The sequence below is a fragment of the Lissotriton vulgaris genome, chromosome 8 (genome assembly GCF_964263255.1).
Source record: "Lissotriton vulgaris chromosome 8, aLisVul1.2, whole genome shotgun sequence".
NCBI classification, from domain to species: Eukaryota; Metazoa; Chordata; class Amphibia; order Caudata; family Salamandridae; genus Lissotriton; species Lissotriton vulgaris.
The window spans coordinates 497,163,740-497,176,834 of NC_141696.1; the positions used below are offsets into that span (position 1 = coordinate 497,163,740).

General features: G+C 40.6%; 1 protein-coding gene across 1 annotated transcript in view; it reads left to right on the forward strand.

Moving 5' to 3' along the window:
• Positions 1 to 13,095, forward strand: part of ANOS1 (anosmin 1) — a 479,614-nt gene that overhangs the window by 57,100 nt on the left and 409,419 nt on the right. The window contains exon 2 of the mRNA XM_086934322.1: positions 10,865 to 10,912. Coding sequence (XP_086790448.1) covers positions 10,865 to 10,912 — 48 coding nt within the window. The remainder of the gene's footprint in view (positions 1 to 10,864; positions 10,913 to 13,095) is intronic.

Genomic DNA, 13,095 nt, shown 5'->3' on the forward strand with positions numbered 1-13,095 from the left:
AGTGGATATAGAGAATGTATTGATAGATGTATAGGATGAGAGATAGGGTAGTGCATTGGAAGGAGTAGTAGAAAGAAGTTTGAGATGAGTCAGAAGGTTGGACTAGAAGATATATTGAGCGAAGTATAGGCTGAGAAATAGGGTAGTGCATTGGAAATGCTAAATTAGAAGAAAGTGCTAAATATATAGATCCATAAGTACATTGAAAGTATATAGACACATAAAGGAGGTAAGTATATGTAGATTAAAGATATTGATAGAGGCACATGATGAGCAATAGGGTAGTGCACTGGATATGCTTTTTCAAGAGAAAAGTAACAGACACACAAATCCAAGTACATGGAAGGTACATAGATGCACAATGGAAGTATGTACATGTAGACCAAAGATGATTTTCATTTATTTATTATTATTTTTTCTCTTAACATAATATTATTTTACATGTTTATACAAAGTAATACACAAAGATAGGTACATATCTATAGTGAAAACAAATGCTTATATACAGAGGGATATGCTGTAAATTTCTGTTTGCGTATGGTGCTTATGTGGTGGAAGAGCCAAATCTTGAGTAGTTTTCTGAAGATAAGGTGGTTGTCGGTGGACCTTATTTTGGGGGGTAAAGAGTTCCATAGTTTGGCTGCTTTAACAGAGAAGGATGTGCCAATCATGGTTTTTTTCTTGTATGGTGGGATTTTGAGGCGAGATGCTCCTTTAGAGCGGAGGATCCTTTGTTGAATGTGTTTGGTGAATTTATTCCTGATGAAGAGTGGTCCTATTCCATGGATAGCTTTGTGGGTGATACAAAGCAGCTTGAACGTGGATCTTGTGGCAACCGGTAACCAATGCAGGGCTTTCAAGGCAGGGGAGATGTGGTCTTGCGGTTTGATATGCAAGATTAGTCTGGCAGCCGAGTTCTGAATCCGTGGTAGTCTTTTCATGGTCGTTAAAGGTGATCCGTGTTAGAGGCTATTGGCGTAATCGAGTTTGGACAGAACAAGGGAGATGGTAGCTTGGACCTTGTGTGGAAATCCCAAATGAGGTAAAATTTGTTGCAGCGTTTTTATAGTAGCAAAGCTTGATCTTGCTAGTTTATTCACTTGGGCATTCATCGACAGCTGGGAGTCCATGGTCATTCCGAGGTTTCTTACTTCCTTTGATACTGTAGGCAGCGATCCCAGTTCATCAGGCCATGTGGCAAGCGGGTTGTAATGTTTCCAATCGCCACACGTGAGTATTTCAGTTTCTGAAGCATTCAATTTCAGATGGGTCCAATTCATCCACTGATTCACGGCTCTGAGACAGCTGAAAATTGGTGATTTCCAAAGTTTTTGGGGTATTCCAGTTGAAGGAGTATTTGCTTGTCATCTGCATAGTTAGAGCACGTGAGGGGAAATGTATTGATCAGTACTGGTAATGACTTCATGTAGGCATTGGCGAGATGATAGAACCTTGAGGGACCCCTACTTTTGTGGAGTACGGTTTGGACAAGAAAGGTGGGGTATGGATGACATCCGTTCTGTTTCGAAGGTAGGATGCGATCCAGTCTAGAGCAGTTCCCTCTATGCAAGCTTCATAAAGTCTTTGTTTCAGAGTGTCATGGTCAACCGTGTCAAAGGTAGCTGAGAGGTCCAAGAGAAGTAGTGCAGCAATCCCGTTGCGGTCAACTGTATTCAAGAGGATATATGCCTTTCTTATCTAGCACATCAAGAGTCATTCCATTGTTAACATAGTTGCCTTATAAAATGATAGCCTCCCAAAGATTTAGAAACAGCTGCAGAAGAAAGCATTTATATTTGCCCTACGAGAGAAGTGAGGACAGGTGGTATATTTCATAATATTTGTTTTGTTAGATTTGTGGGCTCAGCTTTAGGGTATTGTAACACTTTAAACGAGCATCAGCGACTTAAATCAAGGTCAAATTCATTTTCTATTAGTCACTGGTAAATCAAGCGTTTTTACCCAGGATCACATGATGTTGAGCTGATGTCAGGACTTGAACCGGGTCACCAGAACCAAAGTCAGCTGCTCTGGCCTTAATGCCGCATCCTCTCCTCCTTTAAACATTCAACGTTCCCACTAGCATTGGGATGAAATGGAAAAGAGATAGACTAAAAAAAAAAAAGGAAAAAAACTCTTTACGCACAGGGTCAAGACTGATTTGCATATTGCCAGATCTAAACTGGGGTGGCATGGTGAGCAAAAGAAAGATGGATATAACCCAGATCTCTTGACTGGGAGGGAATGTTTTGATTGGCTCTGCATTCCGTCCATAAATTGTGTGTCTTTTGTAATCTTGTCTTCAGCACAGGTGCAGAGATTTATTATTCAGCTCTCAGTGAAACCTATATAAACAATTCTCACAGAAACCATAGCATTTTTGGAACAATCAAATTAACAGAAACTACTGCAGCTTGGCTCCTGAAATGAGAGAAAGAGGGAACACAGCAGCCAAAAGTACATTTTAATTTTAGCATGAAACATTTAAACTGGGGCCCATGTTAACTATAGATAACAATATGCAAATCACTTTATATATTTAGGTATACGTAGTGCAGATTAGTCCACATCATGCAAAGCATAAAATAGTGACAGAACATCACTACCACTTAGGCTAAATATTTCAATCTATTTATGGATTCCCATTTATTTTCTGCTGGAGCAGAATAGCTCAATTTCATATCAGTACAGCGCTGATCATGTATGAGTCTCAGAAGATATACTAGATTCCCACTGAGCAGTTATCCACTTCTCGAAGAATTGCTTTTTTTCAACCGTAGCGCTATCTTGGAAGTTTACTCGCGTCAGTATTTGTCTTTCAGTCTAGTTCTCCCTTTAAAGTCTAACTGGATACACTTTGACGAAGCATACCGGTTACCAGAAAGCTCCTTGTCTACTGGGAAACTGTTTCCCTGTCCCTAGCCTTTGTATGGATACACATTGCATTCTAGAAGATGTAGCATGGCTTACCACAACTGAATCAATTGGACTTAATTTCCAGATGTTATGGGTTGATAAAGGAAAACTGGACTGGAATAAGATGTCTCTGGTGATGGGGATTAATCAGGTAGCCTTAACGTAGCAGAGAGTTGGTGCTTCTACTGCTAATGTCTTTGCCCGGGTTGCTTTGAGGGTTATTGAAGATGGAAGAATTTAGTTTCCACTACTTTGATCTCTCTCTATGTGAGAATGGCATACGGAAGGTGAAGCACAGTTCTTTCATAACGAAAGGGTTTACATTTCTATAATTAGCTATTATTTCCTCTTTTATCACATGAATTTCAGTTTAGTAATTCATGTTTCACAAAATATATTTTGATAACTAACTATGCAGGTTTAGATGCTGTGGCTGTTTCGTTTGTATATAGGGCTGATCAGACACATTGACCATATCAATAAGTAGCTCCTTTCCGAAAGTAACAAAGATAAGCATCCACATGAGATATTTTGGTCAAACTATCGATGTGTCGTATCCACTTTTTACCTTATGAATGAGAAAGGATCTGATCCATTGAGGATCCATACCTCCGAAACTAGTTTATTTAAGGGTAGAGGACAGTGTTGCAAATGACAACCCTAAGGAACAGAGGCATTGCAGAATAACCAGCATGCTGTAAACAATGGCTTCAAACACAGCATAAAGATCTAACAGCGCCAGCAGATGTACTTGGCCTGAATCAACAAGCATCCTCAGATTATCATGGGTGGAAAGACCTATCAATTCTGTGTTGAAACCTGCCTGTATACCTGCCTGATACTCATCTAAAAAAAGGGTTATTTCGAAAATTGTTGACACTGATCCAGGGCATTTTCTCCCAAAGGTTTGCCCTAATAGGGAAGTAAATAGATGGGGTGAATGTTACTTGTATCACTAGGATGTAGTCAGGATGAGCATTGCCTATTTCCAGAGGAAAGGAATGATTGCATCTATGAGGGAACAACTGAAAAGGTTCAAGGGTTCAAGTAGCTCAGATTTCATTCTTTGACTAATGTCCAGAGGACAGCCAGAGGAAGGCTCTTTTTATGACTGCTAGTAATTTTTCCTGATTAATGGCTAAGAATGAACTCATAACAGGGTTGCCAGCAGATGAATAGGGCTTACAAGAGTGTGCGACAGGTTCAGGGATAGCTGATGGAATCTCTTTGGTTGAGAAATCCAGTCAGTAAAAAGTCTGAAATGCAAATTACACAGTTGGAAGGAAGGCAAGGCGACATGATTTAATGCTTTAGAGTCTTTCAATTTTCATTTAATAGGGAAATGTTATTTTACAAGGTTGGTGCAAAACCATGGGGTGAACGCAAGTCCTCTTGGCTTCCTTAATCTTGAGTTATCGCGTTGAAACGGCCTTTTGTAAGCATCTAACAATTTGGGGTTATAATCTGTATGTCACTGCCTTTCTGTTCTGCAGATGTTCAGTTTAGTGCTCCTTCAGTTCGGACAACAACTATGGATTCCTAAACTTTTTCGAAACATGTCGGATTGATAAGAATCTTCAAGGGAACGTATATATCAAAATTACCCTGAGTTGTTATTGGAATGTTCATTGTGTCAACTGTTGTCTACGGGATATGTAGTTGTATGTGAACATGGACTATACTCTTGAAAAAGCAATAAAGAAATTTACAAAAAAATCAAACTATGGATTCCTTAACTTGTTAGTGGTAGATTGTTTGAGGTTCTGAAGGGGCAGAATGCCGTCTAACACAGACATGCATGCAGCATTAATTTTACCAAGCAACTAAAGGTGATCTAAGCAGGGAGGGAGTGGTGGGAATAGGTGTTTGAATCCCCAAGTTAAGTCATCCAGGTTGCAATAAAAAAAAATGACTATTGATTGAGCTTATAAATTGACCGGGCTAGAGTAAAGCAGGGAGAAGCAGAGTACTCGATGCAGGACAGAAGAATAGCACCTGAAACATTATATGATTAGGGAAAGAGAACTTTGCATCTAAAAGATGACATGCCAAAAGAGTGGAACAGGAGTTTTGTAGCTCTATATGTTCTGTTTCTTCTTCTGCTCCTTAAAATCCAGCCCATATAATTTCCCAAAATGAAATATTTTAAAATGTTTACATTTTGTAGATGACCTTTTGCTGTAGCTCCAAGACAATATGTAACAGGAATGCAGTAATGAAGGCACAGTATTTTAGTGCTGAACACTGACAGACAGGCATTGCCTGAATGGCTTCAAAGTACAGGATCTCATTAGGTTTTTTACTTACATTTGTGTTCATTTGTGGCGATCCTGCTATGCCGAACCCTACAAATAATACCCAAATGTATGTAGCCACAGGCCTGTGATACACTGTTTACATCTGATATGATTTGATTGGCTCGCAAAGTGCCATGAATACAGGTCATCATTAAGTGAACCAGTCATATGAGATTCCCTCGAAGTACTTAAACGCGCCACGTCAATGGGCAGGATTTTTTTTTCTTGGATGTAAGTTCGGACAAATAGTTTTATACTAAGAAATTTTGGACACATCTCCACATTATTTAGGGTGTAAGAAGATTTGAGTGGTAATACCAAGTAAGACTAAGCATTTTAGAAGCCAATAGGTGTGTATTGAAGGTGCTAATTTACATAAACACAGGCACTCACAAATGCTCTTTGTATCAGCTGGATGCATAGCTAATGTTTATACAATTAAATCCCACATTATTTATTAGCTTTGTCATTGCTGAGAAAAGAGTAGCAAAAAATGTGCTTCCTCTTTAGAATGTGTATAAAAGTTAAAAAAGAAAACCCTTGATGTGACAAGCAGCATGATGACTAAGTATACTTTTTAAGACGTAGAATAGTCCTGCATGCATTTCAATGGAAGCACTCTTTTGAAGGCAGAATGATGCACCAAATAGCCAAGAGAATAAGGTGAGGGGGTAAAACGCCTCGCTGTGGAGCCATAGCCCATTCTATGTATATTTTAAAGAACTGTTAACAATATCTCAAAATCGGCTATGCTGTCTACCCAGGATTAACAAAAAGTGCCTCGTTGTCGATTTAAGAGTTGGCAGCAACCCTTCTCGATGTGTGTTGGCAAGAGAGAAAAAGTGCATAAAACAACAGGCGTGTACTGATGGCCATGACAATTAAATACATATTATTGACTGCATGCTATGATTGTAAATCCTAAGATACCTGGTATTTAGTATAGGGATTTCGGCGCCTCTTGGTGGAATTGCACAAAGTGTGACATTTGAAAAAGTATATTTACGGTGCTCAAAGGTGTGGAGAACCACTAAACTCCCAAACACAAAACCTAAGCTCTATACAAAATCTACTTCACTCCCAAGCACACGTTACGTGTTGTAAATGGTTTCCCTGTTAAAGTAAAGACACATTAATTTTCAAATAACAAAAATTTGTTATTTGAAAATTAATATGTCTTTACTTTAACTGGGAAACCATTTACAACACGTAACATGTGCTTGGGAGTGAAGTAGTGCATGCTATGATTGGGCTGGGAATGTTAATGAGAGTAGAGCCCAGGTTTGATTTCAGTGGCGGCTCCTCCACTAAGGTGGAGGAGCGCCCCCCACTGCTTTTAAGCAGTGTAGCGAAGGAACAATAAAATGATAAAATGTGATGGTATTATCATTTTATTGTTTACATCTACTTTGTAGTCGGTGGGTGGGGGGTGCTGCCCTGCTCTCAGAGCAGGGCAAGGGGGAGTAGTTTGCCCATTCCTAAGTGCGCAATAACACCTTGAACGGCCCTCTCAGGCCGGCCAAATCATCATGCGAACTTTGCATGTTCTCCATGCAGACTGCCTTACAGCCTGAGTGGAGAACATGCCAGGCCCCCCAGTTCCCATCTGAGTGACAAGCCACTGCACTCAGACCAATCACAACGCTGCATTGCAGCGCTGTGATTGGTCAGGGGAGCCTTGTAGTGCTTCCTGTTTGAGCCAAGCCGACTGAGGTGAGATGTGTGACGCGGCGATAAGGTAAGTGGTTTATTTTTTTACATCCCCCTTCCCTGCCCGACTACCCCCGATCTGTGCCGGCTGCCACTGTTTCCTTTGTCTAATAGATAAGGGATCAGGTGCCCTACATAACAGCCTGCCTGGCTTGTGTCCTTGGTACATCTCGCTCCAGAGATGCATTCTTAGCACAGGGTGAATTAAATACCATATTTGAGGATGGAGAAAGTGACAAGGAATGCTGTTGATCTGTTGCTGCCACCAGTAACTAAATATGTGCTGCATATTTAGAGCATGTCATCAGGAAAGGATACACTATTTAGAGATTAGGATGAATCTGACTGGTTAGTTTTTGCATTTGAGTCTTGAGAGTCAAATTGTGAACCAGGTAGTCATCAAAACATTTTTTTTTGTGAGTTCGTCCTCATCCACATTCTTTTTAGTATCGGAGTACTTCATAAATAAATAAGTAAATAAGATTGTGGTTGTTTCAGTTGGGAGGGAAGCCTGGTTGGTGCGTGGGGAAATAACTTGAGTAAATAGTTAGCCATCTGTCATGTTGGATGGAGTCACTGCTAGGTGTGCCTTTTAGGCCCTTATGTTTAGTGGTTGGGTTGTTTCGTTAGCAAAGTTGGTCTTAAACCATTTGGTGAGCTGTTTGGACATGGATGCTTTTAATAATGTTTTCCAGTCTCGCTTTGGAGCTCATCATGGGACATAGTCTGTCATTTCCTCTGTGCAGTAGACTTGCATGTTCATGGTTTTGGTTGCGTTTGTGAATGTTACTTTCATTCTTGGGACAGTTTTGCAATGGACGGTCTACTTCTTACAGGGCACTCCTGCACAATTATCCATTGATTCCAATTGGTCATCTTTCAAAATGGCAGCTTTTGAAGCCGAACAGTGGAGATATGTTCACCTTTTGTGCTATGAGTATGGGGAAGCCTGCTAGGTGATATCACTGTGCTGATTACACTCTATAGCCCATTCCATGGCAGCCTTAAGACTTACCTGCATATCATGACAAATAATCTAGGAAAAGTAGTCAACAGGAAGTAGTTTAATTGGCTGACGTGGTAGAGTCAACTGCTATCGATTAATGGCATGTGCCTACTTCCCATGATCACCTCGCACCTCCTCAATGTCCACTTTACCTGATGCAACAACATGGATTCCAAAAATAATCAGTTGCTCACGGTTGAGCTTTTCTATTGGAAGACACTCAAACATCTGCGCGTTCTCCTGCAGGCGTGACACATTTGGGCTCAGCAAGTCGTTGTCTGGTATGCAACAAGGAGGCCTCAGCATGTGCAGCAGAACGCTCCTGTTTACCTACAGGGATGAACATCCCCGTTGAAGGGTGGTGAAAATTTCGTGTGTGGTGCTCTCTGCTCCCTTCTGCGCTGAGTCCTGTTTAAGCTGGTCATAAAGACGGTATACAACGTTTAGCACGCATTTTTTACCACGCACTACCATTACAACGCAGGCATTACCACGCATACCATTACAACGCATTGCGCTGGGGGGCGCTCTAGGACAGGGAATACGTTTAATTTTATATCCAACACCTTCCCTAGAGTCCACGGGGACTGGAGTTGGAATATAAAATTATACTTACCACTATCCAGCACCTCAAAGCGCTATGCGTTGTAACGGTATTCGTTGTAAATACCGCGCTGTAAAGGTATGCGTGGTAATAGTATGCGTGCTAACGTCATACATCCCATAAAGACAGTGAAAACTGTGAACATCCTCATTTATTATCAGTTTACAGTTCTTCATTGGGGCACCCAGTGACCCCTGCACTTTGAGTATCTGGGTCTGGTGGCTCAGTGTACTAATGTATCCATTACAGGAGCCTGTGTCTGACTTCTTGGCCACAGGTTCAAATCCAGTTGGGTCAACTCAGCCTTTCATCCATCTGAGGTCGATAAAGTGAGTACCATTGAGTTGGGTAACAATAAACATCTGTTAATCAGCACCAAGATGCCTCCGGGTGAACGCGTGCTTTACAAACACACATGTTATGTTTTATGTTATCAGGGAGGTCAACAGCAGGTTATAGGTGCTATGCTTGATTCTCCTTGGAAGATCCCATTTAATTCTATTTGATCCCAACAGTTGCCAACAGTTTCCGGCCAACAATAGTGCAAAGGCTTCTTAAATCCAGGGAAGAGGAGACGAGTGCATGAGCAAAAGGGATTAACAAGAACGAGTGGTGTGACAGAAAGAGACTGACTCTGAGGGACAACTTTTCTGTACTGGGGCAAAAAGCCACTTTGATGAGTAAAAAAGGCAATTTGCAATCTGTAATGTTCACACTTTTTTCATTGTTGCACGGGGGCATGGTAACGTTGGGATGCGGGTCATCAACTCCTGTATACTGCCGACCTGAATAGTGGCCTTACTGATGCCACGCGTCTACCTCTGTATTGGGAAGATCAATGGCATCTACGCCATTGCTCCTTCCAGTCGGAGTCAAATATGCCTCACAGTTCTGATATAAAAGGAATCCCCTTACTGGGGATTCTTTTTATATCCTTTTACTTTTTACAGCCCCTGCAAGCAGCAGAAGTGTGGTGTGAAGCACTATGTAAAACAAGGTTTTTTCTATTCATAATGCAAACAAAAGACAGCCATTTCATGAATTTCCCTATTTGACTTTAGGCAATTGCATAGCCCTAGATGGGGATGCGTGTGGATACTTTGCAAGTCCAGAGAACAGTTAAAAGGTATGAAGGGCAGTACTTTTTAGTGACTCTTAAAATAAATGGCTCTAGAAGGATTAGCGCACTAGGTCATTCTTTCTTTCCTGATGTCTCTTGGCCTGGAACTACTGCGTGCTCAAACCATGGACCTGATGATTCCAGGCACAGAGATGCTGGACCTTTGCCTTGAGCTCAGAGATGTTTGAAGCATGGGCGAAGTGAGCTCTGGCCCAGCCTTTCAAGGGGGCCCCTGGTAGATCAGGCTCTGCTCTCCACACTTTCCAGATGACATTGAAGGATTTTTAAACGTAGATTCTATTAAATACCATTATCCTTTAATTTATTTTTAATATTGTTAATTAAGGGGAGTCTATTACAGACATTTTGCAGAGAAAAAAGATGTGTTTTTGCTTTTCAGAAACATGCAACATCCTTAACAAAATGTTCCTTATAGATAAAAACAGGACCTCACATATGATAAATGGCAGAGGGTAACAGAGAATTTTGCAATAATATTATTTAGATGCTGCTATGTTACAATATTGAAAACACACATTACAACCCCTGGATATTAGATGTAAACACATTCAGAATTTGGAGCAGTGTCCGTGACCTGTCCAAAGAGGTCATGAAAGAGCTGAAATTGGATCATAAATACAAAGATGTTCCTAACAGAGTCCCCTAAAATATGTTTGGCCCCGGGACCCCAAAATCCTTAAGATGTCCCTGCTTGAGCTGCAGGCATCTGTTGCACCTGGCTCCCACCTGTGCTAAAAAGCAGCATGAGACGAGCAGTATGCTCTCTCTCCTCCATTGCTGTGCCCTCTCCATGCCCGCGCCATCCTCGCGACTAGCCTGAAGACTGCACCAGCACAAATACCTTTTGCTTTATGCAAGTGGTTAATGTGCATATCTGGGGCAGTTATTTTCCCCAGAAGGGGGAAAAACATTCTGAATTGGACCCATATTTCTAGGCCCAGATGTTAGTCCCCATTCCTGTGGAAATAAATTATAGTCCCTGGGTTTATGTGAGGAATATCAGACGGTATCAGTGAATTTCTACACCTAAATTCATGGAAATTAGAAGGGGGCCAAAGAAGAGGGAAATAGAAGACACGTTCATTGTGATCATTTGTATTTAATTGCAAATGTATGTTCAATTTTACTAATATTCTGTGATCTTAAAGTAAAATGTTCACTAAACCCCTGATATTTTCTTTCCTTTGCAGTACAATGGCTCGTTGGTTTGGTGTCAGAATCACAAACAGTGCTCGAAGGTATGTTTCCTGCTTCTTCACGTTCTCTGTGAATGTAAAATATTCTGTCTCAAAGGCCCCATCCATTGAAAGGATTTGACAATGCTTTTGAATATTTCTGTTTGTGACGGAATGTCAGTCAAGGTGTAAAAAATGTGCTGAGCATTTTTTTCTCCATTGAAATGTATTCTTGGTGTCAGTTTCTTTTGATTTGTGAGCTCAGAATGCACAAAGTACATTTTTTACACCGTGCCTTTTAAGTTAAAGAGGCTGCTGGTTCTCTTCTCAATCTTTGTTGTCTGGACAACAGAAAATCCAGGTCGAAATAAAAGTGGTCTGTTTTTCAGGTCTGTGAACACTGGACGTCCTAATGGGCTCTGGCAGTGTATGTCCAGTAGTTACATTTTATTTTATAAATGTCCGTTTCAGCAAGATAGGCCGTTTTTTTAATGTTAAAAATCCAGTTTGCTGAAAAGTCCGCTATGGAAAATGGCAGAAAGAGAAATATAAATGAGCGATGGTCGGGGGAGGGAGGGCGTGATAGGAATGAAGACAGTGAGCGACAGAGATAGGGATGGAGTCAGAGGAAGAATGAGAGAGTTAGACACACACGGGGAAGCAAAACATGAAGACAGATCGATGGAGAAAGAAAGGACAAAGCGAGAGACAGGAAAGATACGTATGTGAACCTCCCAGCAGATTTGTGCCCCCTTTTGTTTGTTCTATTTATTTGTTATTTTAGACACTTACTTTATTTTGGTAGTTTTTTTCACACATTCCCTTCCTGATAGCTCTCCAGCCAGCCACACATTTACAGCACTAATACATCTAAAAAATCTGTCAATTATCTGAAGGCCAAGCAATGTGTTGCTGGATCTGTAATGTAATGTGGATTTGTAGAGCAGGAAACTTGTCACCCGTGAAGGTATCCTGGCACTGAGTAGGTGCGGGTTTGCAAGAAGGATCAGTTTAGGAGCCAGGTTTTCAGTTTCTTGCGGAAATCCATAAGTGACACGGCTGTCTCAATGTGCTGGGGGAGGTCGTTTCGGGATGTGGCTGGACAATTTAGAGGAAATAGCCAATTTCACATCACTTTCGTTACACTTTTTTTGACCGGAACACCAGCCATTGGGTTTGTCTTTTCACACCTATCTATATTGAAGGGCCTTATTTCCAAACTATCATTCAACCTAGGACAAATAATCTTTTTGAGGAGAAGAAATAATTCATTAACTTGAAGCAATTAATCTGTACCTACAAAGCCAGCTTCTCTCAGTTATAGCAGGTTCGTTTTTCCCCTCTTATCTTGATTGAGGCAGACAGGCCCTTAGAGGTTATTTTGACAAATCATTATTCTGGCCCTTTTGAGATCATAACCATGATATTGCAGCATCTCAAGGTTGTACACACCACAATATAATGTTGAAACCAAACGGAAAACATTTGCTATTCTCTAGCAAGCCAGTTCGACATATCGTTAAAACAATGTAAGATTCAATATAGCGAATTTACCCTACCAAAACAGTGTCAGCTAATCTACTCAGTTTTAAAGGTGACAATACCTCAATTGCCCTCTAAAAACACAAAACATATTGGCATCAATGTCTTAAAATCTTGCAACAAATATTTTTCCAATATTCTGAAAGAAGTTAAATTAAAATCGCTCCGGTATAGAGAGTGTGAGTCATCAGTCATAGTACCGAAAGTAGAAAAAGATGCATTATAAACCTTTCACCATATTAAAAACATATTAAGTAAGCTAAGAAAGAATATTTCTTTGCTGAAGTCTAAGTTCAACAAAAGTACTGATATAAACACTCCTTGGACCAAGCAAACTGAGATACCTTTATTTCATCTCTTTTTACCTGTTTATCTCAATTTCCCCAGACAAACTACAAGCCATTGGCCACTTGATAGATCTTGAAAATACTTTAGTACCTTTTTTATGCATTGTCACACCTGCCTTGACATGTCCGTAGATATTCTTCATAGATTTTGGATGGCTGTCTCAAGATAAATGTTCTTCAAATCTTGTTTCCTCTCGCCATGTTTCCATCAAAACCCATGCGCCTCTGTAAATACGCAAGCTCAGGGACTCATGGTGAATCTGATAATGAATGAGATTCTGAGCCACTGCTTATCATTCTGTATCTTCTCAGAAGATTTGAAAATAGTCAAGAATCAGTCACTCTTATGAAATTATC